General features: G+C 40.0%; 1 protein-coding gene across 2 annotated transcripts; it reads left to right on the plus strand.

Moving 5' to 3' along the window:
• The first annotated feature begins 8,233 nt into the window (after window positions 1-8,233).
• RFC3 (replication factor C subunit 3) lies at window positions 8,234-20,266 on the plus strand. Of its 2 annotated transcripts, none has more exons than XM_005147616.3 (9): window positions 8,234-8,416; window positions 9,399-9,536; window positions 10,658-10,725; window positions 13,580-13,677; window positions 15,762-15,943; window positions 16,191-16,327; window positions 16,457-16,555; window positions 17,645-17,714; window positions 19,202-20,266. In XM_005147616.3, exons 1-9 carry the CDS (start codon window positions 8,330-8,332, stop codon window positions 19,391-19,393), a joined length of 1,071 nt encoding a protein of 356 aa, XP_005147673.1. In that variant the 5' UTR covers window positions 8,234-8,329; the 3' UTR covers window positions 19,394-20,266. The 2 variants fall into 2 exon arrangements, with proteins under 2 accessions (XP_005147673.1, XP_030903619.1); XM_031047759.2 differs by lacking the exon at window positions 8,234-8,416 and adding an exon at window positions 8,609-8,717.
• Window positions 20,267-26,233: the final 5,967 nt, after the last annotated feature.

Here is a 26,233-nt window from a genome sequence, read left to right on the forward strand (position 1 = left end):
TATCAATGCTTAAATAAATTTTCATATGCGATATTGCTGCAAGTCATTTACCCTTATCATGTTCTCTCCTTGCTGTTTATTAGCTCCATTTGTTATGTCGCATTTAAAATTAGATTGGGAGATATTTGGGGAAGGAATCATTAGCAGGTTGCAATCAGAGCTCTAATTATGTTGCTGCTGGAGGGTGCTGAAGAAGCCATAGCTGAGTGAACAGATGTACTCATTTTTAATAGGGGAAGTCATGTCATCGTAAATTACTGCTCTATTTTCTAGAATATGAGCCGATTGAAGGACCTGCAGGTAAAAAGTGCTAACAGAACTGAAACTGAAAAGTCATGACGTATCTGACATACTAAGTGCAGACACTGTGCTGCTGCTCAGACACTGCACACTGCTGCAGAATGCAAATAGACCTGAGACTTCTTCCACCGGTTACAAACAAAGCAGCAAAAAGTCAGAGTTTCTGGGAAAGATAAACAAGATGCTGACAGGAAAAGGTACAAGAGAAAGGAAGGGTTTATTGCAGTGTTAAAGAATCACAGTAGCTTTTTCTGGGGATAAGATAATTTACCAGCAGAGGCACTAATAGTCTTAAAAGCCAAATTTCTGCTTCCTAGAAGGAACAATCTGCTCTGGTTCAGTGGAAAAATGAGAGAGGATATATAGACGCTAATAATGAGCTTACTAAGCTAAGCAGGAAGCTTATGATGACAAAAGAGCCTGTGTCTGTAGGCCCTTTATAAATACATACAGCTTGATCCTGTCTGAACTAAATTCCCACATAAAGCAACGTGAAAAAATGAACAGTCCAAGCTGCAGACAGACATGTACATCTGAGTTCATGCAGAGTGGTGGAGATGACACTGAAGACAAATATGGAGAGCACAGCAGCTGGACCAGGTAAGTCTAGCTCAGTATCCTGTTTCTCACAGCAGCCAAAGAAGATACACAGGTAAAGTAGAAAAGCAGGAAAAGTATGGAATGATAATTTCCCTGGACATGCTCCCAGCCTCCAGTACTCGCATTCTAGGGGCTCTCTGAGCCAGATGTAGCTTCCACAAAGTTAGTAAACACTGGAAATTTTTCTTCTGTGTGTTTATGCAGCCTCCTCCCTGAACTCATGTGAACTTTTAGCCTCCACAGTATCCTGTGGCAAGGCCTTCTACAGTGTAACTATGCCCTGAGTGAAGAACCACATTCTTCTCCTTGCTTTGAACCTGTCAAGTGCTACTTTGAATTTATGCCCCTTAGTTCCCACAAGCAGCATTAAATAATCAGTCTTCTGCACTGAAGATTTTTGCAGAAGGCAGTCAGCATGACTGGGGAATGAGTACTGGAGCTAGGACCGTGAAATCTTGCAATACTCATGCTTCTTTATATCAGTAAGTCAAAAAGGCCAAACAATGTGTGTCAGCGCCACTGATCATCCATGCTACCCAAGGCTAACCATGTTCCTTGGCACAATTTTGGCTCATTCTAACTAATACTTTCTGAGCCAAGGCCAAAGCATGCTCTTGAGAACGGCATGCGCTAGGGACTGCTCCTAACAGGCAGCATGGAAAAGACTGCACCGCATCTTGCTTCCTCCACCTTACCCGGTCCTCCAGCCCTACCCTAGCAAGCCCTCCATCCTCCAATACATGCCATATGCACTTATGTCCTACCCCAGGATATGTCGTATGTATGTTCAGTGTTGTGCTATGAAAACTTCACTCTGGTGGGATGCAACTCAGCCCTCACATATCAGACACTAGAAACAGAAAAAAATGCATTAAACCAATAATATTATATAAACTAATTAATACTATATAAATAATAAAGGCTAGACACACAAGTCTGTATCATTCAGCTTCAGGCCCAGAGAATAAAACCTAGTTTGAGTCAGCAGCACACGAACAGCCTTAGTTTACATTTGTACAGATAAACCACACAGGGCCTGTACCTGTATCATAAAACTGTTCATATGATCCTTGGCATTGGGCCAATTGGGCCACTGGGCTTGGGCCAATGAATACCCACTTAGAGGGCAGCCTGGGTGTTGCCTGGGGAGTAGCAAAGGTCAGAGGCTATTCTCAGTAGGCCCCATGGATGGGTACAAATATGTTGGTATCTTCCTCCATAGCATTTGGTGACAGCTGGTCTCATTCACAACGAATGGTCACTCTCTGGCTTTACTTACTAGTACATGTGTTGTGATTAGCAAGTACAGGACACTTGCATAAGTAGAACCATACAAATTTATGTAGCCTTCCAGACATGATCTGCAATGCAGCATGTCTAGAGCACTCAAGTTGAACCCATTGGCCAGGTCCAAAAAAAATGTGCTGGCATCCAAAGATACACTGATCTTGCTCTTTCCCTCTTTCCTATCAAACTTGTTAGCTTATCTTTTAGGTACAAAGAATTCATCTCAGTTCTGATACAGACTTCTAATTAGTCATCACACAAAGATACTGCAAATTGCCAGAAGGAAAGATACCTAAGCGCAGAGAATGTGGCAGAAAAAGAACAGGTCCCAGAAAGGAAAGTTTTGTAGGAGGCAGCAAAAGTGACAGTCTGTGCACATGTACTTTGAATGCTACTCATAGCCCCAGGATCCCTGTAAAGAATTGCCTTAATGAAGAGCTGTTAAGAAACAGGGAGGTTCCTCATCAACCAGATCTGAAGCTATGAAATAGAGGCCACTTACAAAACTATCAAAAGTGGTCTTAGGTCTCTATACAAAGATGAAATAAAGTTTAGGACAGGGTAGCAAGAATAGCCCTAATGTACCATTCTAACAATGTGGCTCCACAACATTTTAAACTGATTGAAACTGGGACAAGCAAGGACTTGCTTACACCCAGATGACTCTACAGAAGGAATGCCAGGGATCTAGACTGGTTAAAAAAATATTACTTTTATTGCCTATCTATTTGGCTCAGTACACCAACTTTTCATGGAATTAGATAAGCATAGTGGCAGAAAAGTGTAAAGGGTAGAAAGCTGGGCTGTGGGAGAGAGAAAGAAGTATAGCCACAACTGTGGCACCTAAGCCACAACTTAGATAATTTTAAGTTATAAAGTGGACCTTGTTCCTCTGTCACAAAACTGTGCTACCACAGCACAGAAAATAATTCATAAATTTTAATAACTGCATATCTGAAGGATGAACTTTCTGGTTCTTCAAGGCTTGCATACCCTGACAGTTTAAGCTGATTCTTCCAAATGATAGATACCTAAGGCAAAATGTAACAAGAGAACAGCTTTGCCATGGATACAGCGAATTACTCATATGAATCCAGTGCTACTTACACTTAAGTTTAAAAAGAGGCTCTTCACACAGTTGAAGATGAGTTCTCTTCACTGTAGGGAAATGTAAATTCAGACAGGTACCTGAAGAAGTGGAAGGACAAAAGAGATGAAGAAAACTAAAGCAAAATATTTGCTTAATATATTATGGTCTTATTTTCCTTAAATTCAACAGCAGTCTGTTCCTCCAGGTGTGTTTAATATTTAATGCTGCATTCAGACTGAATACCTACTTCAACCAAACCCAAAAATTTCAAAATGACATTGCTTAAGAAAGATAAGAACCAGAGAAATAATCAGAAGACTTTATGACACAGTTTACCTTTTTGTCTGACAATAAAAAAATCAGCAGTTCTGTCACTATAGAGTTGTCATACCGGAGAAGAGGAAGCCAGTCATCTAATCTCAGCTGGTAAAGCTTTTCAGTACAAGTTGCTCTGGGACTGTGTCTGATTCCAATTCCCATCAGCACTAATACAACTGGATGAAAACGTATCAATACTAATAGCTTTTCATAGTAGGTATTGCTCTATAGCAATTTTTCAAATCCACAGCTGTGTAACAGTGTCATGTGTACAAATCTACTGTTACTAAAGGCAGATGAATCTGTGGTAAACATTTTCCAAACCAGATTTCTATTCCAGATTTCTTTTGTCATTGTGTATTGGACATTTTAATGTATAAAACCAGGAAGTGTAGCATGATATGGCATGTTTTGTTGTTATAGGCATGTTTATCTCAGAAACACATTTACATTGTGCTTTTAACTGAAAAGCAAAATGTGAGTGTGAATATAAATTGTGGTTGGTCATACACTCTATATTATTGTTCATACAGTTAACAGAGAACTGCTCCCATCTCAGAAGCAGATTCTACCTACTTACATACGAACAGGGCTGGCCTCAGAGTAGCTGGTAAATGTGAGTAAACATCCAAGGCATTTATTGACTGACTGAACCATCAAGACTTGAAAGATTAGCAAACTATACTGAAACTGAAATTGAACTTCAAATGAAAGCTCTCAGGAGGAAACTACAAAATTCAAAAGCTTCAGTATGTCCATTGATTCAACAAAGATGTAATTACAAGGGAAAAGACAAATTAAGAGACATGAGCAAGACTGCTGTGGCCTAAATAAAATAGATCTTGCAAAGATCATTTGATGATTTTATAAGAGATAAAACTATGTTAGTCAAACTCAGAAATATTAGTGTGCTATAGAACCTTTGAGTTTCTGTAAATGTATAAAAACCATGATGAGGGACAAACAATGCCTTCTGCCAGTGGCACAGCATTACCCATGGTAACATCAGGTTCTAGAAACTTTTTTCATAAGAACACAATGGAAAACTGATTTTTATGTCACGCATTTATTGCCGTCTTTGGAAATCCACCAAAGTATGTTCAGAGGTGTCTGAATTTCAGTTATTAATGGTCTATGAATTCAAAGACCCTGTGCTATGTATCATCTGGAAGAAAAGTTAAAAAAAAACTCAACCAAACAAAAAGTTACCATAAATCTAGAAAACACCTGTTCTCTTAGCCACATTAGTTAGAATATTGCAAGCAGACCTAAGTAGGATTTTTCTGATATAACTTCTTTCTTTATGTTCATCTGACTTTCTGCAAAAAAGCACTACTTTCTATAATTTTTTCATTGTAAAAGTAGCTCAAGTGAATAAAAAATTTCTAGTTTAAGTCCTGGTGAGAATGGAAACAAAGACCCCACATTTCAAAATAATCCATAGTCTTTTGTCAGACACATATTTCCCAGAAAAAGACAAAAAGTGTCATGTCAACATCTTCACAAAATTAATTCCTAATTATAGGTCAAGCACCAATATCTGTTCATACATATAAGTATCTGATAGCATGTCATTCTTTAAAGAGCTTCATGATTACTTTCTGTAAGGAACTTGTGTGCCTTATTTAGAATACATCCAGAGAAGAACGTTTAATGTTTCTTAACTTACTACGCCAGTTTTGGAGACCTTGGACACCTTTAAATTCAAGTCTTCAATTCAATCCTAAATGTCTAAGAGCTTCCTTTGTTCCAGTTCTTCTGTTATTGCAAACTACAGGCTCACAGAAACTGAAGAACATGGCTGTATCTGTTAGTTGGTGACCTTGTAAATCTCAGGGGGAAAGACTTAAATTACAAATGAAAATAATCTATGGTTTTTATCAAAACCTTCAGCAGAAAATGGGCATGTACTCAGCATAGCTGTGGTTCATTTGAGGAATGGATCTGTAACTCCCTGTGTCCCCAGATGGATGCTTGAATTTATGTTCAGAATATTTAAAAAATTTCAACTGTCTCCTCATGTTTCCTTATGATGATTAGCTGTGCTGCTGTGAATCTTGCTTAAATGTGTGGCTGAACAACTCTTAATGTTAGGAGAAGAAGGGTCTTTAGTTTGCACAGCTGTGCGCAATTGAGGCCACAGAGGCCAAAGAACAGCAAGACATATCTCCTTTTCTTCTCATTCTTCAGGCACACTAGAGACCAGGGAAGCTGAGCAAGGTCTGGCCCTTAGCAGCAGGAGTTGGAACATGAAGAAGTATCGATTAAATCAGAATATTTTATAATACTGTGAAGCGTCCTGAATGCACGACAAGGTGATACTTTTGCCTTTTTTTTTTTAAATACACGTATTTCTTTTCACCTTTCCTCTTCTTTAGCAAAGAGCTTTGCTTAATCTTTTTAGGTGGACAAGTGTACAAAAGCTTTTGCAGTAATGACTGATGGACAGGATGTATCCTCCAATTATATGTTATCTCTGTAGCCTTTTCCAGACTATGCTTTCAGTGGTTGTGAAAACAGATCTTCTTATACCTTTTAGTTTGCCTCATTCTTGCATGGAAAACTTATGTTTTTATTATTCTAATTTTCCAGACTAAACAAAGGCTTGAAAGATAAACCATTACTCTTCAGTACAATGATTTCTTGGGTTTCCATCTCTTGTAAAAAAGCAGGTTCCTCAGTGCTGCCAATCTATATGAAATACATTTATTTTAGATTTTTTATTTTGCTGTCACTATTAATGTTGTTCTTTCCGTTGTCACATTCAATCTGCATGACATCAACATGTCACCGATAGAACAGCTGTCACTTTATTATGGCCTTTTTTTTTTCATTGTAATTAGTGATATGATGTTTCTTGACCAGCTACAATTTACTTGCAGCAATATAGGTGCTCTGGATGGGGACAGGGTGATATAACCTAGAGTGACAACCAACAGAGTAGCAATAATCTACTAAGATATTTGAAATGGAAAAGAAAAATCTATCTCACTCAGCTAAGCAGCCTGAAGGATCAAACGATGCCAAACAGTCTTCTGTCTGAAAAACACAAGTCATTGTACAGAAAAATGGTACTTGGACATGTTAATGGCTACTTGGATCGCTAGCAACAATCATGCTGTGAGGATATTTAGGAGGTCAGTACAATAACAGCGATTTGTTCTAATACTATTTTGATAATCAGTTTAAAACCGGTTTAAAAAAACCCACAACATATGTATATACCACTGGACGCACATCTTCTAGTTTTTATTTCAATTAGGGTGCAAGATGGAAATTCCTTTATAGTGCCTGACATTGTGTCACTTTCCAATAACATGCTTGCTGGTAGTAAGAGGCTAAAATGCCATTTGAAGTTAAAATCTCTATTTTCAGACACATTGTCTAGTTTATTCATGCAGAGAAATAATTTTACCTTTTGACCTTTCTGCTAGACTGAACAAAATGAGTGAAGATGTATTTTAACAGTCCTTATATTTGGGAGAACTGTTACAGCAGCTGAAATTGCCAGTCTCCTGTATTATTAGCATTAATTTATTTGTAATATGCTTGTGAGGTGGGCTGATGCCAACCTCATGAAGTTTAACCATGACAAGTGCAAGGTCCTACATCTGGGTCGGAGCAATCCCAGGCACAGCTACAGGTTGGGCAGAGAAGAGATTCAGAGCAGCCCTGCGGAGAAGGACTTGGGGGTGTTAGTCAATAAGAAAATGAACATGAGCCAGCTGCAGTGTGCGCTTACAGCCCAGAAAGCCAACCGTATTCTGGGCTGCATCAAAAGAAGTGTGACCAGCAGGTTGAAGGAGGTGATCCTGCTCCTCTACTCTGCTCTCATGAGACCTCACTTGGAGTGTTGTGTGCAGTTCTGGTGTCCTCAACATAAAAAGGACATGATACTGTTAGAACAAGTCCAGAGGAGGGCCATGAGGATGATCAGGGGACTGGAGCACCTCCCATATGAAGACAGGCTGAGAAAGTTGGGGCTGTTCGGCCTGGAGAAGAGAAGGCTGCGTGGAGACCTCACAGCAGCCTTCCAGAATCTGAAGGGGGCCTACAGGGATGCTGGGGAGGGACTATTCATTAGGGACTGTAGTGACAGGACAAGGGGTAATGGGTTGAAACTTAAACAGCAGAGGTTTAGGTTGGATCTAAGGAAGAAATTCTTTACTGTTAGTGTGGTGAGGTACTGGAATGGGTTGCCCAGGAGGCTGTGAATGCAGTGTTCAAGACCAGGTTGGATGAAGCCTTGGGTGATAAGGTTTAGTGTGAGGTGTCCCTGCCCATGGCAGGGGGTTTGGAACTAGGTGATCTTAAGGTCCTTTCCAACCCTAACTATTCTATGTTTCTATGTTTCTATTCTATGTTTTACAGGTGCCCCTGTGCACTCATGAGGACTTAAGTCCCTGCTGTTGCCAACGGTCAAGAACCCTGGCGACAGCGGCTGCCTTCATGCAAAGCATGAGCTTTGCAACTTCACACACACAGAGGCCGGGAGAACCCTCGATCATTTCGAGGGGGGGGGAAACACACAAAGCCGGCATGGACCGAACAGGCACCGGAAAGGCAGGCCGGGATGAAGCGCGACTGCTGGAGCGACGGGGGCGGGGCAGCCGCTCGTTTCCGCTCCCTGGGCTGCCGGCGCTGCTGCTTGTCCGTCGGCGGCTGCCGTACCGACTGATCTTCCTGCCGCTGAGCGCCGCTTGTGCGGCGGATTGCGCGCGTTTTTGAACCGCCATGAGCCTGTGGGTGGATAAGCACCGTCCCGCGTCCCTCGGCAGGCTGGACTATCACCGCGAGCAGGCGGCGCAGCTCCGCAACCTGGTGAGCCTCCAGCCGGTCAGGTCCTCCCCGCGGTCAGGACCCTCCGAGAGTCGCTGTCCCGCCGCTTGTAGAGCTGTCCCTGCGAGTGTGCAGGGACGGGGTTGGGCGCCTTGCCTCTGTGCAGGCCCTGGCCTCGGGAGGAGCTTCCGCCACACACGCTGGCATCGCGTCCTCCCCTCGGGCTAAGGAAAAGGCTGCGAGATCAGTGGCTTGAGTGTACCTGTGCTTCCTGCTGGATTTAACCGAGTGTCCCTGATAATAGGGCTTAGTTCGTTGGCCTAAAGTTAGCTGAAGTTTTAGGGTGAGCAGTTGGGAAGAGAAGCTAGGGCGATGTAATTGCTCAGATGCTAAAAGGCCTGCTTCCCCTGCCAGATGTGCTGTATTTACTAGACCACTGGATTGATGCACTATCGTAGTGTTTCTTTATCATTGTTAAATCTAATTATAGTAAATTCTGACTGGGGGGTTTGGTTAGATGTTCTCCAGTTCACACTTTTTAGCTTTTCAAAAAGCAAACTCTAACTTTGTTTAGATGCAGGCTACCTGTCACTTGTTTGCTAATATTCAAGGCTTGCAAATGGAACATCAAAGTAATTATGTATCATATGTGTGTTTATCCGCTTTAAACTTTGTTTTAATCTTTTTAACTGCGTGTTTATTGCAGCTGTCACTCTAGAAACGCTAGAAAGCCTGGAGTGCTTTTTTGTTAGGTTTGGAGTTTATTTTGTTGTTTGGTGGTTTGGGATTTTTTTAAGGGGGGAATTGTTTGGCATCAAATGACTTACATATATGGTCTTGAGAAAAATATGTTTTCTAGGAAATATTGCTGCAGGAAAGGAATTTGCTAATTCTGCTTATGGGTGCTGTGTTGTGACTGGAGTGGAAACGTATTTGCATGTAAGAATGTGAGAATGGAAGCATGAATGCTCTCTTACAAGAAAAATACTGTTGTGTCTTACTACTCATGTTGCTTTGTGTTCAGGTTCAGTGTGGTGACTTCCCTCATCTTCTGGTGTATGGACCATCAGGGGCTGGAAAAAAGACAAGAATAATGTGTTTGTTAAGGGAATTGTATGGTGCAGGAGTGGAAAAACTGAGGATTGAGCATCAAAGTATAACGGTAAAAAGGAATCTCCCACCTGCTGTTAAGTAATGTGGCTATTGATTCCCTGATGTATTTAGTCGAAAATAGGTGGGGTTTTTCGTTCATATCTTCAAGCTCCTTAATGTAATTAATCAGACTACTTTGGCTACATGAACAAATACTTTTGCCAAATGTTCTTTTTTCTTAGGTCTTCATGGGTGGGAGGATGTGGGTTTTTTACTGCTTTATGTAGCATTATTTCTTTTTTTTTTTTAAGGGAGGTCTTTACAGGTCAATTTGGACAACAGCATGTCTTATGATAGCTAGCCCTCAGTTAGATGTATAGAATTTCATTTGTCTGTAGAAGTAACCCTTATTTAAAAACTGCTAGCAATGCTTTTGGCATATATGCAAATTTTAATGTGTTTTCTCATTCTCTTAGTGACAGTTTAAGCATTAGCAAAAAAAGTAATTCTATCTGCTTTGGTCTTAAGCATTTAATTGTTTATTCTTAAAAGGTGATATTATCCATCCAAAATCCTTGTTATGGAAGGCATAACCAGCAATGGATTCTGAAGCTTTATTGATAAGTAGATTATTTAATGCTTGCTTTATAATTCTCAGTAGTAGAATAAATATGAAATTTGGGTGGGATAATAGAAGTACAGAATATATTTAGCTGTTCAGACCCAATTTCAGTGGCAATATAAATACTAGTGTTTTATTCAAGGAAAGTATAGACTTGGAATCCTTTGCCAAGAAAAGTAAATAGCCTCTTCAGACTTGTCCAGAGGATTTCTCTCCAAAACTTTCTTTGGATGGACAGAGTATCTCCCATTTTGAATGTCTGATTCCAATAGTAAGATTTCCTGTTACAAAACTCAGTAACTGGAATTTGCAGTAATATGTACTATATGTTGCTATAATAATTATTACTGTTGTTATTTTATAGGTTGGATGATGTGTCAGTACTACTTTTCTCCTTTGGAGATGGGGTTTGGGGTAGGAGATTTGCAAGTCTAGTGTCTCAGCAGTTCTTTCATCTCTGAGAATTTTTATTTGGCTGTGACCTGGCCACTTGTAAACTGTAAGATAAACTTTTGCATCAGACTTTTTAGAATACTCTTTCTGAAATCTGATATTTTTACTTTGTACAGGCACCTTCTAAAAAGAAAATTGAAATTAGCACCATTGCAAGTAATTATCACCTTGAAGTTAACCCAAGGTAAGTGTAGAATAAAAATGTCCCACTTCAAATATAAGCTGCTGGTCACATTGCAAGTGGTTTAAACCTGGGTATATAAGGGTCTGATGGCCCAATTTATTGCCTGAGCAAATTAGGTAATGATTATGGGTTCATGTTGCAAATGGGAGCAGGGAGAGCATTTTTAATTGAACTGCTGTAAGCTAACACAAATTTGGATTGCTATATGCTAAATGACATTCTCCTTAACGAGCCGCATAAGCATGCTGATACTGAGGACTGGGTAACAGAAACAATTCTGAATTCATAGACTTAACCATTTAAGTCTGTGGTTGAAATTGAGACTCTTACTGGAATCAACAGCCCCATATTGTTAATTCTCTCACAAATACAAAAATGAAGTGATTTGAAAGTAAGAAAGGTTTATCCAGTAACTCTTAAAGAACTTAGAGCATGAGAAAGAACAGCACCACAAAATACTGGGAATCCTGTCATGAGCAAGGTCAGATGTTGATGTAAACAACAGAAGCTATAATGGTGTACAGTATATCTTCTTTGACAGTTGTGAAATTGCTGGTGATAGTTCACTGACCAAAGTAAATACTTGTATTTGCCTGAAACCCTTTAATGTTGCTTTAAATCACATGAGAATAAATGTCATTGTGCACTGGGAGGCTTTGATTATGTTGGCTTTGTTGTCTGGGTTGCAGTTATAATGTGTTTCCTGAAGTAACTTTCACTATGTACTTATCGCTAAGATCTTCTCATGTTGCTCTGTGTTTTAGAAGCCATTCTCATGTACCATATCTCCCTGAAAAACCTTGTTCTGCATCTAATCTCAGTGTACTGATTAGTGAATATCTGTTTGTACCCTAATACAGACCCAAATAATTAAAACTGAGACTTTTATTGGCAATTGTTACCTTGAGTATATCGTGTGGTGATATAAAATGTGTAACCATTCAGTCTTCTACTGTGATAACCTAATACTACTAACACTTATGTTACTCTCCTTAAACTCCTTTTAGCTTGAAATATAAAGTAATTGTATTTTACTTTAAATGTAAAAATCCTGAAAGTGTAGAACTACTGTATTGGTTATTGTATGTAACTGTAGTGCCGAGTTTTGATTAAGAATTAATATATTGATTCATAGTCTTTAAGTGATCAGGTAATTGTCATGTTTATGTCTGACCATGTGCTACATGTGCTATGTGATGGTCTGTGAAGTTTGATTGAGTTACAATACTGTGAAATCATGTTGTACATCCTGAGTAACACAGGACATGATAAATGACTAACAGGGAAAGGAAATTATCTTCTGTGAAGATCTCTGCAGACATTGAATTTATGGAACTTTATTAGATAGAGCTGTCCTTCTTCCCCCAAAGGAGTATGTTGTCAGAATTCCAAAGCATTGTCTGCTGGTCACTTGACTACTTTGGGTAGGTGCTTTAAAATGGATTCTCCTGCATAAGTGGGTAGTGAAAGAATAAGGAACAATAAAAATTAAACACTTGTGTGATAACTGCCTTTGTTCCTTGCTTTCATGAAATGTTTGATGTGTTCACATAGTGTCACAGATAATCTTTCACCATTAAGTTATAACTCTGGATTCTCTGTTACTGCAGAGAATAATTTATCTTTAAATATTAGGAAGCTATTTTAATCACTTTCCATTTCCAAAACCTGGCCTTGTTCATGAGTAGAATTTGCTTCATTTGTTGTGGGGTTGTTTTTTTGTTTGGTTGGTTGGTTTTGTTGTTGTTGGGTTTTTTTTTGTGTGTGTGTGTGGTGGGTTTTTTTTGTTGTTGTAACCAAAGGTCTTCTCCCCTGCCGAATGACAGATCTCTGCAGTCAAAGTCAGTGTAGCTTGTTCAGCAGATTGTGAACTGTTGAGCTAAAATGCTTCTGTCTGTTCTACTGCCTTCTTGGCAAGAGTGGGGATGGTCTGGTTGAGTGGTGACTAGAACAGGGCAGACAAATGCTTTTTCATTTGCTTGCCAGTGAGATATTGCAGAGCTACTGCTACATCTGTGAAGACAATAGTCTGGGGATACTAAAGAGTGTGAGGCTTGGTTGTTTTTTTTTCCCTTTTCTTCACTTTTTCAGTCATCTAGCTTGCAAGTCAGACCCGACACCCTCCCCCCCCCTTGCCCCAGCTTGTCAAATCCAAATCAAACAAGCTGAGCTACTAGACTGGGGACTGAGAAAGCTGTGCAGTGGTACTGTAATGGACAGTGAGAAGAGACGGGAGGTGATTTAGTATTTCCCTATGTTTTCCTGCCTTCTAAGACAGAAAAAAGCTAAACATCTGTGCTTAATAATGTCTCAGTATCAGTCTTCTACTAGTAACTCTTTGTAACTTCAGTGTGCCTGTTATTCAAGTTTATAATAGGCACATAGATTGTTCATAGCTTAACATCTGGTTTTCAGGGGAAAAACCCTATGCGTTTACATCAGTTCTTTGAATCAGGCATCCTGTTACATTGTTAGACTTAATTTTTCTTCCCATAATTGGTAAAAGTGTTCCCATTTCATGTCTTTGACCAAACTGGGTAAAAATGTTCAGATTTCTTATACGAGAAAAAAAAGTTCTATTTTAATGAGCTAATAAAACATTTGACAGTGGTTTCATTGCTTCCCAATACAGTGCTACTAATCCAGGGGTGCCTGTGTAAGTTTAGATTTTTTTTATTATTGGGAAGGTAACTTTCAACAAAGTAAGTCTGTTGAGCTTAGTTCTAACCACAATAACTAATGAATGTTTTTAGCATTCTTGTTCAGTCTTCAAGGGCTTGTTCAGGAGGATATATTTTATATGCAATATAAAGTTGTTGTCTTAAAACAAATTTTATTCAAACTCCTGTTACAGTGATGCAGGAAACAATGACCGTGTAGTGATTCAGGAACTCTTGAAGACAGTAGCACAATCACAACAGCTTGAGACCAGCACTCAACGAGATTTTAAAGGTAAAAACAGTTAAAACCAGTCAAGATATTTTTTAAACTTTTTTTTTCAAGTGTTTCAGCTTGTCTGTATCCATATATGCATGATGGCATACATGAAAGTTTTCCCAAATTAAAAACCTCCCATTTTATTTGCACTGTAAGGGCATCTTGACTGGCTAAATACTCAGTATGAGGTTGTTTCTTGTGTTGGTTTCTTAGAAGGGCAGAGTTTAGTTAAATGTCTGTGACTAGGCAGAGGGAGCTTGGATCCCTGCTGTCTTTTTTCTAAGTCTGCCACTGAAATGTACTGTAACTTAGCTTAATGATCTACAGTAATAGTTGGGTTACGAGCTACTGAGGCTTAATACTGAGTTGAGGAGTTGAATAACCTTATGGCAAATGGTGATGTCTAAATTAGGTGTTAGCGTCTTGGGGGATGAACCATCTTAGACAAATTTTATCCACAATGTACAGAACACTGGGTAAGAAAATGAAGGTTTTCACTGAGTTTTCCAAAACATGTTGCTACAACTGGCTTGTTTTACTTCCCCATGGCTAAACTGAAAGCAAAATTGGAACTATATAACCAGAGACTGAAGGAGAGAGGAAATCTTGACAGAGTAGAGCAGAAATTATTTTAAAATTATCTTGGATTTAGTATTTGTGTTGTTTTTCTCAGTGTTCTCAGGAAATACTGTATTTCACTTAAGCTGTTAGATGCTGATTGGCTCTACTAGTTATAGAGTCATAGAACTGTAGAATCAGAATCAAGTAGGTTGGAAAAGACCTTTAAGATTATCAAGTCCAACCATTACCCCAGGACTGCCAGGGCCACCACTGAAACATGTCACTGAGGTCCTCATCTACACAGATTTGAACACTTTCAGGAACAGTAATTCCACCACTGCCCTGGGCAGCCTGTTCCAATGCCTGAACACCCTTTTGGTGAATTGAGTTTTCCTCATATCCAATCTAAACCTCCCATGGCGCAGCTAGAGGCCATTTCCTCTTGTCCTATCACTTGTTACTTGGGAGAGGAGACCAGCCTCTCTCTATCCTTCTTTCAGGTAGTTGCAGAGAGCGATAAGGTCCCTCCTGAGCCTCCTTCTCTTCTCCAGGGTAAACAGCCTCAGTTCCCTCAGCCATTCCTTATAAGACTTGTTGTTCAGACCTTTCAGCAGCTTTGTTGCCCTTTTCTTGACCTGCTCCAGCACCTTGATGTCTCTCTTGTAGTCAGGGGTCCAGAATTGAACACGGTATTTGAGGTGCAGCCTCACCAGTGCCAAGTACAGGGGATGATCATTGCCCTAGTCAGGCTGGCCACACTACTGACACAGGCTATCTGTTATTGATGTATATATCTGTACACCTGCAGTCATACCATGCACCTCAAACTCTCTGGTAAGCTGGCCAGTCCCCTTGTGCTGCATATATAAGCAAAAGAGAAATGGGCGGACTTGTTCACCCAGGCTGTTCTCACTGGACCATTCGGAGTACTGAAATGAGCTGTCTATGAATTGCCTATGGAGGAATCTGCAGAAGGTAGATGGTTAGGTTAGTCACTTCAGATTTGATGTCTTCTGATTGTTCTGAAGCATTTTTGAAATACGTTTTTCTTTTTTTCTTTAAAAGACCATGGAAAGGTGCTGCAGCTAAAATAAAAGGCAGCTTCTGCTACTCCTGTGTTAAGCTAAGACATTGGCTTTTAAATATAAAATGTATTGAGGGGTGTCTTCAAGAAGGTTTTGTTTTTTGATACGTCCTTAAGCCATTGATTATTTTACATTTCTTAATCCTTTTAAAAGTTACTGTACTAATTGCTTGTACACCTACCTGTATTATTTCTTGGCACTGAAGTGTTGCAGGCCCTGTTCTGAAGAAATTGCCATTCCAGGACATGAATATAGGGTGCGAATGAATAGAAGATTATATAGACAAAAAGCACATGGGTTGTCTTAATCTTTATTTTCCTGCCCATGGAACCATGCTGCCTTTTTCTGCTTGTATTATTTATTTTGGTATTATTGCTTGTATGTCAAAGTACTCATTTCCTTGGAAAGATTTGAGTTAAAAAAAAAATCCAACTATTGTTAATCCTTTTTCAGTGGTGCTGTTAACAGAAGTTGACAAACTCACTAAAGATGCTCAGCATGCTTTGCGAAGAACAATGGAGAAGTACATGGCGACCTGCAGATTGATCCTGTGCTGCAACTCTATGTCAAAAATTATAGGACCTATTCAGAGCAGATGCCTGGCTGTACGAGTGCCTGCTCCCAGCATTGAAGATGTATGTTGACACTGAAGCAAAAATAAGTTATTAAAAACTTCTTTACTAGATAAGTTTTTGCTGTGGACTTGGGAAATATTTTAATTCCATGAAGTGACCTAGCTTTCCTTTGTGGTGGGTGTCTTGTCAAGCATATCTTAAAAAAGACTGGTCCATCTCTGGTCCAGAAATGTTTCACACAGGAGAATGATTAGGTGCTAAACTGTTTACTGAGTGTTGCACTCCCTGCTGTCTGGTTTTCGTCTAGATCTGCCATGTCTTGTCCACTGTGTGTAAGAAAGAAGGCCTGACTCTTCCTCAGGAGCTGGCTCAAAGGCTTGCAGAGAAATCTGGCAGGAATCTTCGGAAAGCACTACTTATGTGCGAGTCCTGCAGAGTACAGCAGTAAGTCACTGCTAAAAATTAATGTAAATCATACTCTCAGATGCACAAATGAACTTACTTCTGAGGCCTTATTAGCATAGGGGACAGTTTGGTTTGATTTTAATTCTTTTAAATCTTACTGTTATATAGGTATCCTTTTACTGCTGATCAGGACATTCCTGAGATGGACTGGGAAGTTTATTTGAGAGAAACTGCAAATGCTATTGTTAGTCAACAGACACCACAAAGGTAGGTGAATACTTGCAGATATAAATTATGATTTTGGTATTCTCTCAGACCCCCCCAAAAAAAATTATATTTAAAGATGTGACACCTTTACTTCAATTATATGTAATCTTCTGGCATTTCTACTGGAGCTGGTACTTTACAACCAAAGGAAGTGAGCTTTAAAATTACCAGAGGTGGCTGAGTGGGAACTGAAAAAATTATTGGTTTTCTCTTAAGCTTTGTAATCAAAAGTGAGTATAAGCTTAGTTGCGTGTTGTGCTGCCCATCATCATCATTATTTTGGGGGTGTGGGTGTTATTTTGTTGGGGTTCATTTTGTTTTTTATTTTATTTAAGGCTTCTGTTTCACCATTCATATTTACATAATGCAGTTTTGTAAAAGATCTGGCAATGAGAAATTACTGGTTTTTTTAAACACTTTAGCAGATGCCCCCTTTATCCATTCTTGTCATATACACAGCCTGATCCTTTTAGTCTGTTCCATACATTACATAAGATGTCACTTAAATTCTTGTATTGTATTTAAATACTTGTTGCCTCTGACCTCCTGATACCAAAAGTTGAGAACTGATGACTGTGTCACTTTCTACCATCTAATCATCCTACTCCCTCTTGTAATCAATAAAGATCGAAAAACAGTGTAAACCAATCTTGTAGCTCTAATCAGTTTTGTGGTGTCTTCTCACTAATATTAAGCATGAATAATAATTTAGATATTAAGAGGAATTAAAGGGAGACAAGCCCAAGACAAATTCTAATAGCCTTGTAGCTTCTCAATTAACTGAGACTATTGTAACTAGAGTGTATGTAACTTATCCTACTGTTTGGAATAAAAGCTATGTAGCAGTTGAATTGAAGCTGACTGTCTTGTGCAATTCTTTGGGGTTTAAAATAACACACAAAGATAATACCCAAAACCAGAAAAAGCCACTTTTTTTCAGCTGACATCTCCTTTCTTTTAATACTTTTTTTAAAAAATTAAATTTTATTTTTATTTTTTTATTTCATGTAGCATATTTCACAAATAGTAAAAAACTATTAGTATGCTTTGGGGACATACTTCTGTTATCTTGTGGTGTCTTTCCAACAGGCTTTTAGAGGTCCGTGGACGGCTTTATGAACTCCTGACACACTGCATTCCTCCTGAGATTATAATGAAGGTAATTCAGCTATCTAGCTCTTCATGTGTTACAAATATTAAGGCTATGACTGTCTCAATTTGAGTTAAAATAAAAAAAAAACCAAACGCACCGAAACATTACAAATTATCTAAATATTGATGAAAATCCGTGACATTAACAAATAGACATGAGTGACCAAAAGATTATTTTCTCTTTGTGTTTCTTTCCTCAGAAGTAACCAAGTTTATTGTGCTGAAGCAGTAATTAAAGACCTTGTTCCTGCAAAAAGTGATACATAGCATTCAATTCCCATGATCCTCAGTTGATATGCCAGACTGTTTAGTTAGTTTCATGCCTGAATAAAAACAAAGGAGGATGTGCTTTGTCCCCCTGAAGACTTCTCAGCCCAGTTTCGTTACTGAAGCAAACATTTTTTATGCGCTAATGGTGATGTGGCTTGTTTTGTTTAGTAAAAGTTTTGTTGTAAGTTCAGTATTTGCTGTGTCCTCCTGGAGAGGTTTTTAAAGTATGCCAGACCAGCAGGCCTCTTTAAAGATGGAAGTCATTTTGGAAGACAAAAAGCAAATAGATGTGCATAATTGTTGCTTTAGGCAGGATGAAAGGATCCTGAAGACAACTAGAGCAGAACAAAGATTAAAGCTAATGTTTGCAACTGACTAGGTGGACTTTGCATTCAGACATAATTATAAGAGAACAAATTTCACATTACCTGATTTCTGCTTTCTCACAGTTTTAGTAGATGTTTCTCTAGCCTTCCTTTCTTAAGATAGCTTAGTGGATCGTGCATTGCCTTGTTTGAGGACTTTGTCATCACACCAAGGGTTGATGTTCTCTATCTGCTTCTGCTTCATAAATTTGATGGTCTGGAGGTACTTCCCACTTAAGCCTGACCATTTTAATAAATACAGATTTGTGATGATTTTGTTGCTGTCTTGGACCTAAAATAATGCGGGTTTGTGCTTTGTAATGACTGAAGTATTGCTGTACAGTACCTTGTGTGTGTCTGCACATACATAAATGTACATAAATGTAAACAGTTGTACTTAAATTTTAAATAAGCCCTTGTTATTTATTAATGTTGTTTCTCTTTGTGCTTGATACTGTCAAGACAGGAAGGAAGTGATTTTAATACACTTGCTATCTTGATAAAAATTCTCCTCGGGGCCATGTGCCTGCATGCAGCAGAGACTATTTGGAGATAATGTTAATTTGTTTTCTTTATTAAGGCATAAGTAGTTTCAATATATGATTTCTCCCTTCTAAGAACACAATAAGTGTTCATCTTGATATGAGGAATTAATCTTTTGAAAGAAAGGTCTTGAAGAGACATGGTTCCATGAATCTAGTTCTGTTAAACAGGTGGTGTAATGATTCTTGAATATCTTTCTTGTTGGGTTCATAAGTGAACTATTTGCCATAACTTGGCTATTTTCAGAGAAATGGGGTTATCTTCTTAACAAAAAATGCATTATTTTTCAAATACTCTACTGTTTTTCCCCTTTTAGGGCCTCCTGACAGAACTTCTAAGTAACTGTGATGGGCAACTGAAAGGAGAAGTTGCACAGATGGCGGCCTTCTATGAGCACCGCCTGCAATTGGGCAGCAAAGCAATTTATCATCTGGAAGCATTTGTTGCAAAATTCATGGCAATATACAAGAAATTTATGGAGGATGGACTAGATGACATGATGTTCTAACTGATGCCAAAGTCATACACAGAACGTTGTGTCAAAATGCCAGTAATGTTGCAGATGTCTACTTGTCCATGCTTGATTGAATGTAGGTCTAGTTCAAATTCAGATATCTTATTTTGATATTAATGTAAACCGAAGTGAAATAAAGAACAATGTTCAGTTTTAGAAACCAGATGGATTATTTGACAGACATAAATCCATCTTTAGATCCATAGAAAATATGTTAGCCTTTAGAAAGACAAGTTTCCTTGGGAGATGAATAAGAAAAGTTGCTTTGCAGTATTTGTAAGCTGACATTAAGAAGTGAGAACATGGATGCTACACTCATACTTTATGACTGTTCATGGGCAATGCTGTAAGCAAAAGATGTTTTTCCATGTTCTGGTAAGTTCCAGTTTGATATGTATGTTCTGCCTAATGATTTATATATATTGTCTGCCTGGCTTTTATTTAAGCCAGGCTGTTTTCTGAGGTGTGCTGACACGAAATGTTTTCTGACTCTTGCTCATAACCAGTTGCATTGATACTGTGAATGAGCAGTACTTTTGTGTTGCTTGTAAAACAGTTCGACAACATGGAACACTTTGTTTAGAAGCAACATACCTATGTAAAGCAAGCACCCTTGCTGTCTGAGGTTCACCTCAACATACATAATACTGTTCAGGTAACGATCGTTCCTTTGACTGTGGTTTAACCAGGGTGAGGTTTTAGCTTTTGTCAGTTTAGGAAGTGAAAGAATATTTGTTATGTGACATTTCTAAAATGGCAAAATAAATTGTAAAAATACGAACAACAAACAGAATGCTGAATTAGTGTTTCAGCACTGTCTGTGACTACCTAGGGATGTGCATTCGTTTGCTTTGATGTAGACTCTTTCAGAAAGGTAGGATATAGCCCCCGCTCCCCATTGTAAGACTAGAGAACCACTGAAATTTAAAACCAAACAACAAAAATATAATTTCCCAGCCAACACCACCTCTGCCACTTTGTTCTGCAGGTCTTCCATGCATTATGTCTATGTACTAGGAATTAATACTCTTTGTTACTTCCCTGTGCTAACTTAGGCTGTTACGAGATAGTATTTGATGATGGAATGTGTTAAATACTGTTTCCTATAACCCTTCCCCCCCCCCCCGCTTTTGGTTGGGGTTTTTTTTGTTTTTTTTTTTTTTTTTTTTAGCAGCGAAGGTTTTAACATTTGGGGACTTCTGTGTCAGAGCTCATGCATAATGGCAGGTGTATGGAAGGTAGAGCCCTCCTTCTGGTAATTGATGAATTTAACTAGTTCCTGCTAAGTCTGTTATCCCCTTTGGTGCTAAGGCACAACTTGCCTTCACGTTCATTGTCTATGCTGGCTTGCTTCATGCTCAACTGGTCTCCTCAGAACTGAAGAACTCTAAAAGATGGGTTTTTGTTTTTCTTCCATCTGTTTTTGTCACCCAAACCCACAGCACTAGTGGCTTGTCAGAGCATGAGTGTCTTGACTGTCAGAGGTCCTGGAAAACCACTGGATTAATCAGTGCTAGTGGAAATGAGTGCTTACAATTGGTATAAAGAACACCACAGTAATGGTAGAGGGGCCATAATTACCATATATACAAATTGCCTGCTCTTTCAGGAGCCTAGTCCTATCCATCTTTAAATGCTGACCAACCATTTGCCTACTACAAATAGAATGTGTGGTGAAGCAAAAGTGTTGAATTCAAAAGATGAAATTACCTGCCCCAAAAAACAACTTAACGAACAAAAAAATAACCCTGAAAAACTAATGTGGGAGAGAAAAGAATATTTCACTAATATGGTTGGAATGCACATGCACAGTACTGGTGTGGATGGTGGAGAGACAGGCGCTGGATCGTAGGTTTGGCAGTTGGAGGAGGCAGAGGAGGGGCTTGGTGTTTTGAAAGATCTCAGTAAGTTTGTTTAGGAGACTGAAACCCCAACATAAATCTCTGTAAGTGTTCTATAAAACTTCCCAAGTTTTTATATTTAATTGTGTTCTACCTGGGATGAGTCAAGAACAGTCAGGGATGGAAAAATGGGATAATGACCTGGGATCACTGAGAGAAAATGGTTATCATTGCTCCTGAAAGCCAGCATTTCCCTCTGCTCATCCTACTCCTGCCCTTTGTCTTCTGTGGCGTAGAATACACAAATTTAAACACATGGGCACGACATTCAAATCTGTACACGTTTTTCCTTCCTGCAGTAATTTTGCAGTTGATTTTGCATTAATATCCAAAACATGCTCCCCAAGGAAGTGGTCCTGGTACTAAGCCTGTCAAGGGCTCACAGAGTATCTGGATGATGCTTTAGGTTATGTGGCTTAGTTTTAGGTAGTTCTGTGAGGAGCAAAGTGTTGGACTCTGATCCTTAGGGGGATCACTTCCAACTTGAGGGATTCTATGATAACAATCAGTAAATGTTGTGATTCTGGAGGACATCTCAGGCTAACTGCCTTGGATGCTGCTTCTGCTCTTTGGGGTAGCTGTAACACATGCATAGAGGCAATGTGGGTCAGAACTGAGCTCCTGGGCTGTGCTGGAGGAAGCAGAGTCCAGTAACCCCTTCCTTCATTTTGTGCACTGATAAATGGGGCTGATGGGAATGTATGAGCAGGTGGCTGTAAGAACCCAAAAGGAGTTTTCTGCCATTTTTTCCCCTTGTGCACCTACTGTGTAACCCTTTTATGGGTAAAGGAGCGCCTTAGCCTGGTAAGCAAGGGGCAGGCACACAGCCCAGCTATCAACCTACGCAGAGCACTGCATGTCTGTTTCGCAGATCAAGTGGGAGAGGCAGTGCAGATAGACTGTTAAACACTGAATAGCACAGGAGCAACCTCTAGATGATCTACTTCAGCTGATTTGATCTTTTGAGACCTGCTTAGAATCTCTTCTGAGTTGCACACAGGCAGGATTACCCTTGCTTTCATCCAGTGTTACCTCCTGCTAGTTCCAAATGAAACTTCAAGCTACTCCTACTCAGGCAGGACTTAAGCACTGTGCACACCTAAGAGGTTGCAGAGGAATCAGCTTCATGCTAGCACAGACAGCCAGAGGTGAAACCAGTTTAAAAAAATATCAGGAAACTAAAAGCAGCAAATACTTCAGTTAAAACTTTCTGTGCCCTGCAGAGATCAGATGTGCAAAGGGCAAGTGCTACACACGACTTTATTCCCCATTTCCAAGTGTTAGCTCCTGTGAGAAACATTTTAAAAATCACATTATTTTTAGCCATCCATGATAAACAACTCTGTTTGAGCATTAATCATAACAAACATACTGTGTGATGGGAAGACTGATTTTGTAAAATGTATTTTGTTAAATAAATCCCTGTACGCAAAGGTAACATGAGCAATATCCCTTCTCTACCAGTGAGGTGCCCTGATTTTCGCAAGGTACGAGGTAAAGTAGGTAAGAGTTCATTATCACAAAGTTACCTTCCAGGACAGGGAATTCAAGATTATTACAGTTCATTGACATAAAATAATAGCTGTAATTTGTCTCACTGGGAAGCACTGTGGTATGCCTGAGCAGCCTTTAATCCTTCTGGCTTAACATTTTTTACCTGCACTAACAATGCTCTGAATTTGTTGCATTGGATTTTAATCAATGACCCAAACCAGGTCACGGTTTAAAGAACTTCTAGTTCTTTAAGGCCAAAATACTTCTCTTCATCTTTGTATTTCATAATGAGGGAAGGCATATGTTGTGGTTTAAACCCAGTCAGCCATAAATCAGCCAAACAGTCTCTTGCAATCTCTCTATCACTCCTCCCCATTTTCTTCCCCCTGCTCCTGGGGGGATGGGTAGGAGAATCAAAAGAATGTAACTCCTATGGGTTGAGATAAGAACAGTTTTGTAACTAAGGTATAACACAAACCACTGCTGCTACCACCACTAATAATAATGATAAAGGAAATAACAAGGGAAGAGAATACAATACCACCCACTGACCTATAATACCCAGCCCAAACAAGCACTGACCGATACCTAGTCCAACCCCGCAGTGCCTAGCCCTTCCAGGTAACTCTCAGTTACATCCTGGACATGATGTGCTATGGTATGGAATACCTCTTTAGCTAGTTTGGGTCAGGTGTCCTGTCTCTGCTTCCTCACAGCTTCCCCTCCTCCCTGGAAGAGCATGAGATTCACAAAGTCCTTGGGCAGACTAAACATTTGAGCAGTAACTAAAACCATCGGTGTTATCAGTGCTGTTCCCAGGCTGAAAGTCAAAAACACAGTGCTGCACCAGCTACTAAGGAAAAAAATGACTGCTGCTGCTGAATCCAGGACAGCATATAAATACAAAAGCATGCAAATGAATTAACCTCTATTGTTGGATGTGCCCTGCAGGCTAATCAATAGTACATCATGCAAGTTGCATGTCGGGAGTTAGCTGCACATCACAAATGACCAGGATTAAAAGAGTTTGCCATTAACTTCAGTACATTAGGGAATGGACTCAGAATTTTCTCTGTCATCAAAACTGAAATAATTTTCTGTCCAAATTAACAAGGACAACTGGGGCCTAACCCAGAATTTGGGGTTTTTTTTGTTGGTTTTTTTTTTAAAGCAGTGAATGCTTTGCTTGTCTGAAAAAAGAGCCTATGAGCAGTTAAACCTTCCTTTAGCAGATTTTCCTCTACAGTTGTGTACAGTGTGTGTGCTGAACTGGAAGAAATCGTATGGTCTTGGCAATCCTGGAGCTAGTAAATACTGTGGTATTTCAGTGGGGATGGGTTTGGAATCTCTTAAATAGCAGTGAGGCATAAGATAATACAAGCAGAAAGAGCCTGAAACATGTAACTTCACCACTGATACCACTGGTCCATCTGTGTTTCTCCCAGCAGATGGAGTGCCCATCACCACCTCTGTCCTGCCATCTTCTTAGAGCTGATCTTCAGCCATGTCCCAAGACATGGAGTAGGTGTTGGTCTTTCACTATAGAGCCTGTCTTAGGAACAGACACTATGAGATGTCATCTGAAGTGCTGGGCAACAGTGAAGGTTGCTGTTCTCTGCTTCCCTGCAGTAATGCAGTGCTGGAAGCATTCTTTCTGCCACAGCACAGCGCTCTATCAGTATCAGTGGCTCTGTTTTGTTGTGTCAGCAGAAATCTCTGGTTTTGATACAATTAGGTACTTTATCAAAATGTGTCCCTGATAGTCCTGTAGTGGCTTTCAGTTCTTAACCAAAATTATGAGGTCTTAGTCCCATGGAAGTCCTAAAATTACTTTAACTCTTTCTCCGGGTCCATCTCACAGAAGTTAATCAATATTATTATTTTCCTATACAGACTTCTCAGTGTTATTCCCAAAGTAAAATCATATCATGTTAACTGCTGGAATGCAGGCTTCTAGCTCCACATGTGAATTATGGCATTATGAATGCCCTCTGCCCAGAGTCCCTTTGAACCATGTCTGTGCAGTCCTTAAGATTTCTCTTCCTCTTCAAGCGTCACTTCTCTTTGGTTTGCAAAGGAAGCTGAAACACCTGAAATTGATTTCCAAGAAGAAGTGTGGTTGGAAACAGCAGGAGCTGTTTTGAGAGTGGCTGGGGGCAGGTAGAGGAGGTCAGCTATCAGGAAGCATGAAGATAAGGCAGGAGGGGCTTTAGACACCTGAAGGATAGCTGTGGGGGAGATGTCTCTGTGCTTGGGAACCATCTGCCTAGGCAAGGGATCTACATATATTCCTTGCAGGAGGTGAGCAAGGCTCATGCTTTTCTGAAGCCCTGGAACTTCTCCCTGAGCTCCAGGGTGCTGTATCTGACAAACCACCCTGCTTTACAGCCACCAACGCCCAGGTCCTCCTGCCTGGCACAGTCAATGCTTCCCAACACAGAGATGCTGTCTTCTGTTCCATAGTGTTCCAGAGCTCCTTTTTCGTTGAGGACACCCCAACTTCAGTATCTGGGATCCTCCAACCAGTTTTAATTCTTCCCACTCTTAAACTTCCTCAGACCAACTTTTCTGCCTCTAGTCTGGCACCAAAGTTGCCCCTTTTTACCCCTAGGCCCTGGCATGTACCTGCTCTCATTCCAGCCTGGCTGTGGCTGGCAAGCCTTGCCCAGGAAACCAGTTCTTTGGTAACCTTTCCTGTGAAGGGCAAGGTCTGCCTCCTGCCTCTGCTGCTGTGGTCCAGGGAAGGGACCGCTGAAGCTCATCCTGTCCAGCCCTCTGCTCCAAGCAGGTCCAGGCACACAAGGTTGCTCACCCCTCACCAGCTGAGGTTTCAGTATCAGTAAGGACACAGAATCCACAACCCCTCTGGGCAGCACATGTCACTGCCCTCACATGGAAAATACATTCCCAACCTTCTGCCACATCCACTCAACTTTCCACATGTGAAACGAAGCATTCCTGTGCATGGAAGAGGATGTGCTCCAACACGAAGTAGATCAGCAGGCAGCAGTAGAAGACATTTCCAATTGTAAGTTCCAGCGGTGTGCAGAGGTACCTGAATATGGGGATGGAGGGAAAGTGCTGGTGGAAGAAAGGAAAGCTGCTGGGCTTTAAGAGTAGGAAGCTTGCATCTTACTAGCCAGACTGGTTTTGTAGAAGGCACCTTTTCTGTTCAAGTTGCCATAAAGACTCTGTGGCAGCTCTGGCATGGCTTACTGCTCACGTGCCTTTCTTGATTATTTTTAACCTCTTTTCAAGCCATTCCATACAAAGAGCAGAGATTGGGTATGGGGCAATTGAAGACTGAGGGACAGAGATGTGCTGTCCTGCTCCCTCTTTTGGCTGACCCACTGTTTTCCCAAATACTTTTTCTTGGTTTTGCCTGGGACAATTTACTTTGCTGTATCAAATGTGATGATTTTAGTTGGAAGTTTGTGCC

The sequence above is a fragment of the Melopsittacus undulatus genome, chromosome 2 (genome assembly GCF_012275295.1).
Source record: "Melopsittacus undulatus isolate bMelUnd1 chromosome 2, bMelUnd1.mat.Z, whole genome shotgun sequence".
Classification (NCBI taxonomy): Eukaryota; Metazoa; Chordata; class Aves; order Psittaciformes; family Psittaculidae; genus Melopsittacus; species Melopsittacus undulatus.

Coding starts and splice junctions, on each gene's coding strand:
- RFC3 (XM_005147616.3), top strand. CDS start 8,330: ATGAGCCTGTGGGTGGATAAGCACCGTCCCGCGTCCCTCGGCAGGCTG. Junction 9,537..10,657: donor TTGAGCATCAAAGTATAACG/GTAAAAAGGAAT, acceptor TACTTTGTACAG/GCACCTTCTAAAAAGAAAAT. Junction 13,678..15,761: donor CACTCAACGAGATTTTAAAG/GTAAAAACAGTT, acceptor ATCCTTTTTCAG/TGGTGCTGTTAACAGAAGTT.